The sequence below is a fragment of the Vanessa cardui genome, chromosome 10 (genome assembly GCF_905220365.1).
Source record: "Vanessa cardui chromosome 10, ilVanCard2.1, whole genome shotgun sequence".
NCBI lineage: Eukaryota > Metazoa > Arthropoda > Insecta > Lepidoptera > Nymphalidae > Vanessa > Vanessa cardui.
The window spans coordinates 8,649,595-8,654,364 of NC_061132.1; the positions used below are offsets into that span (position 1 = coordinate 8,649,595).

Here is a 4,770-nt window from a genome sequence, read left to right on the forward strand (position 1 = left end):
TATCTGTATTCTTAATACGTTCTTAAGCATTGAGAAAATAAAGACCAAAGATTGAAAATTTAACATTTTAATAAATGGCTTGGACAACAGATTTTGTTTTAATGTATTAGTAAAAGTGTATCCTTCACTTTCACTTTAGGGCTAAGGCTTCTTTTCATCTTTTCCTTTTGAGCAATGGTAATAAGCATTGTTCAAAAGGAAAAGATGAAAATAGCAATGTTTGTTATGTTTTGTATACATAACATCCTTCTAAAATTTTGACAATCAATAAAGAAAGGTACATTGAACAAAGATATTTGAATAATAGTACATAACATATAGGTACTTAGTGTAAGTTTGCCTTATGTGTATGAAGACTTATCCCAAAGATATCTTCAAGTCAAATGTTCGTCATGAGTTTAAAGCAACACTACAAAAAAAGCGAAAAAGGGTCCCTCTTATTAATGAAGTATTCATAAGTTATGGTTGTAAATTTGGCTGTAAAAATATTAGAATGTTTTGAAATTTTCAATTTTAATGAAAGCTATTTCGTTGTAGAAATAGAAAGAGGGAGACACAGATATCAGTGAAAAATTATTTTAAATACCCCTTTATTAGCTTTTCCTGTAATTGGAATCTTAGAATTTGATTTACACTCGATTTAAAACGTCCTAATTAATTGAAACTTTGCCCATCTTTTTTTTTGCTGGACAAATTCCTCTTACGCGTTTCGTTCAAGAACGTACAGATGAAGATGAGGATGTGATGATGAAACTAGAAGATGATTGTAATTCTTGTAACCTTACCTGTAATTAATACATCCGTCGAGTTTTTTAGATTAAGACTGTTCAACATATGACGAACTCTTTGTATAAATTTAATTTGGGATTATAGTACATACATAAACATTGGTCTTAGTTAAAAAATAATTAAAAATGGAATATATGCGACTGATGCATTCGTATCATAACTGGCGCGATTATATATTTTTTGCTTTTTAATGTTGTACTGTGAAACTACTACTTTATTAATCCAGAGAAGGGAAAGACAGACAGAAGCGGGAAGTTGAAAAGAGTTGAAGTTAATTGATAACAGCTACCAAATATAAAGTATTTAAGTCACTATCACTCTCCATATATAGAGCTGGTCATTTAAACTACTCATTTCTTCTAAAATAGTGTTATGAAAAGTAAACGATACCAGGAAGTATGTATCGTGTGGATTTGTTTTGTATATAGGACAGGAGTTAGAAACCATTTGAAATACCTAGGTTTTTTTTTTTAATTAAACTTTGTTTTTTGTTTTTTTTTTGTTGTCTCAAATAAAATGTTTTATTTTATTTTTATTTCATTTCATTTTAAACTCAACAAACAACAAAGTCACTCATCTTTATTTGGCGCCATTATTATGAAATATTATTTAAATGAAATTTTGAATATGGAATTATATACATAATAAATGATTAGTTTGTGTGAACCCGTCTGGGTAGATACCCCTCCCAGATCATATAATCTTCCACCCAGCAGCAAAAAGGGTGAACGAGCTAGTGAAACAACGGCTACAAGGAACGGAACATCACAATTCCTAAGGTTGGTGTCGCATCAGCTGGATCTTTTGCTAGTATGAACCACCGAAGCTAAAAACAAAAACCATTATTGAAAATTGGATGAATGATAAAAGAAGTAGAGAACTTGGCTTGATGTATTTGTTATTAATTTAATTGATTGTTTTGAAACGTCAACTGTACAAAATAAATAATGAATCAATAACTCACTTATAATATTACTGTTCGAATACCTATAATACTTATTTTGCAATGTGATAGTGCATCGTGAGAGTACCTGTAATTAATAGAAAATTTGCCAAGATCTAAGTGTAAGAATGTTATTTTTTCGTATTGTGACGTCATATTGTATCAAATGTTGTGCTACTAAAAATAGTAATTTTTTTTTTTTATGTTATGTACCACACAGCACACAAACCCTGTCCTTTAATACACGCTCAGTATAAAGACATCAATACGATAAAAAAAGAGGTAATACACGGAAGAATGTATGCATTGTTCGTTTTGTTTTTAATCACGACTACAGAAGCGAAAAGAGCATTGGATGATATACCAGAGATACGATCAGACTATAAAGTTTTTAATAATTACGGAAATAATGAACAATCAGAAACGGTTCAACAAGGATTTGACTTTGGACATGTGTACAGAAACAGTTTTCGAGATCCGAGCCACAGACGATTTGAACCAGAGAGCGAAATGCCTGAATCAAAGCAGGGCGGCAAAATTAAGGAAATAATCAAGAAATCTCGACAGAATAAGTTGAATCTGAATGATCATCCGCAACTATTCTTGAGTCCGAGAGATGAAATTTTACATCATAAAAAAAATAACATATCTTTAGACTATAAAGGAGAAACAACTTTGAAAACTAATAGACCACTGGGGATCGATTTTTCTAATCTCTTAGAAAGAAATCTAGCAAACCCTCTTGCTCATGTAAGAAACAAAGCATTCAAAGAGAAATACAATAAAAATTTAGGCACAGTTAAAAGTAAAGCAATCGAAACAAATCTTCGAGGCAACTTATCTGATTATTTTCAAGAAAATACATTCTTCGCGAAACCTAAAGAAGAAACGCAATGGACTACATGCACTGAATTCGCTAAACGAGCGGTCTTTCATCCCGATGATGTAGTCAACACTAAATGGCTGCCTTTCTATATATGGTCAACAAGAACAGAAAAAAGTCCTGCAATAGTTCATACTTTTTCATATCCAACCAAAAAGGTAATTACATATGTAGATTTTATAAAATTTGTTGATTTATTATTAAATAAAAGAATCTCGTGTTAAATTAACTTTATAAAATTATTTTAGATTGTACAATTTTATAAATCTACCTATTCTCGTTATATCAGAAACATAAATTGGAAAGAACCGAAACTGCTTTTAAAGGAATCAAGAGATATTCTCTTAATTGCTGGCGATAGGAGAGGATTATTTTACGGAATACCCAAACAGGAGTTACCGTCGGCCGTTGAGGGTATGTATTACTAATTTCAGAAGTCAAGTAGAATTAGTTAATAATCTAAGCAATGTAATGCATGATTAATATGTACATATATTATATACTCTGGGTAAATATGTGTATAATGTGTGATTGATGAGTATGTTAAATTGATACTTTTTTAATACATTTTTATTGGCTTATTTTGAAAAAAAGCTGAGAAATATAATAACTCAAAAATGGTTCACTTTTGCGGTATGCATATGGGGGTTAAACGACCTCCTAACGTGAATACATTGAATTACCAGTAACCCTATATAAGGGTTTTTCGAAGTGCATAAATACACGTGTAAAAATTTGTTAATTTTACTAATAAAATAATTAAATTGACATGAATGGCTAAACTAACAGTATTATAATTTTTGTAGGCAAAAATATAACGTTACCCCTCATAACGTTAAGAATGAAGATACATGATCCGTACCTTGCGATGTTGTATTGTGATGAGAACTATGCGCTTCTAATGGCAGAACTAGGAACCGAACCTCAAAGTGACCAAGATAAAACCCTCGAAGCTAGCACGTTGAAATTCCGAGGCGTGGGGTACACGGCTTATCGTGATTTAGAAGCAGAAGCGATGCTGGAAAGATTGGAGAAGTTGAGGAAAATAGAAGCAGAGTCCAGAAAGATCATACAGATACCAATACCTAGCGGTGATGTAGATTTCCAAACCAAACACTAATATGTTATGATTAAAAACATAATCATTAAATCACGTCTTTATTCTTTTAAACATCCGTTTGGTGTAATCATCAACATCCTGTGTAAACTCGTCATTAAAAATGTCAAACATCCTTCGAAAGTTGTATAAATGCTCTAATACTTTTCCTTTGAATGAGTGTTGTTCTTGATTCATCGAGTTTTTTTTTATTATCTGTGTCATTTTTTTCTGTTTCATTTGCAAAATAATTGGTCATGACAAAATTTATTTTAAAAATTAAAGTTATTACAGTTTTAATGTTTTATGTACCAAGTATTAGGTGTGGAAGAAATCCAAGCGGTTTAAATGATAATGAGACGACTACATGTGACGACTTCAGTCGCTTTGCGAGGTTCAACCCATATTCGGTACTGGATTCAGAGTGGATTGCTTTCTACTACTGGGGTATGCCGCAATCAATAATGTTTGTGAAATTCGTTGTACCGACAGAAAAGGTAAGAAAATTTATTATATTATTATTATTTCGAAAGTCTCTGAAAAGTGTCTTCTAAAAAATTATATATTTTTAATAGAAGTAGTATATAAGGCAGTAATTTAAATTCATTAAATTTTTTATGATATATGTATGTATGTAGGTCAAATTGTCTATCTGTTGGTAAATGGACACCAATACCCATAGACTGTAACACTATGTATTAACCAAATGTATTATCTATTTTTTACGTCACCAATACACCATCAATCGTGGAAGCTGACGTTGTCTTTTGTGTCTGAAGTTATACTGGATCATAACTAAGTATTAATGTTTACCTAAGTGCAGTTGCGCTTATTTATAAATGAATTTATGAAATATTATTTGACTAATGGTATCTTCTTTCGAATGTCAAATAATTGATGACAATGTGAGGGAACAATGTTTGTCAGTAAGATTTGTGAGTAATATAATTGAGAAATGAATGTATTGTAATGTATATTTAATGTATAGCAAAAAGCCTACCTGAAATATGTTCTTGATGGACACGTATTGGAACCAGTTAATTGGACGGCCAAGAGCTT

General features: G+C 31.1%; 1 protein-coding gene across 1 annotated transcript; it reads left to right on the forward strand.

Moving 5' to 3' along the window:
• Nucleotides 1–2,029: 2,029 nt before the first annotated feature.
• On the forward strand, nt 2,030–3,735 carry LOC124533116. The gene is made up of 3 exons (XM_047108280.1): nt 2,030–2,773; nt 2,864–3,029; nt 3,422–3,735. Exons 1-3 carry the CDS (start codon nt 2,030–2,032, stop codon nt 3,733–3,735), a joined length of 1,224 nt encoding a protein of 407 aa, XP_046964236.1.
• Nucleotides 3,736–4,770: the final 1,035 nt, after the last annotated feature.

Bases quoted from the DNA above. Each gene is read 5' to 3' on its own strand.
- LOC124533116 (XM_047108280.1), top strand. From the start codon at position 2,030: ATGTATGCATTGTTCGTTTTGTTTTTAATCACGACTACAGAAGCGAAA. The intron at 2,774-2,863 runs GTAATTACATAT...AAATTATTTTAG, and splicing joins TTTCATATCCAACCAAAAAG to ATTGTACAATTTTATAAATC. The intron at 3,030-3,421 runs GTATGTATTACT...TAATTTTTGTAG, and splicing joins GTTACCGTCGGCCGTTGAGG to GCAAAAATATAACGTTACCC.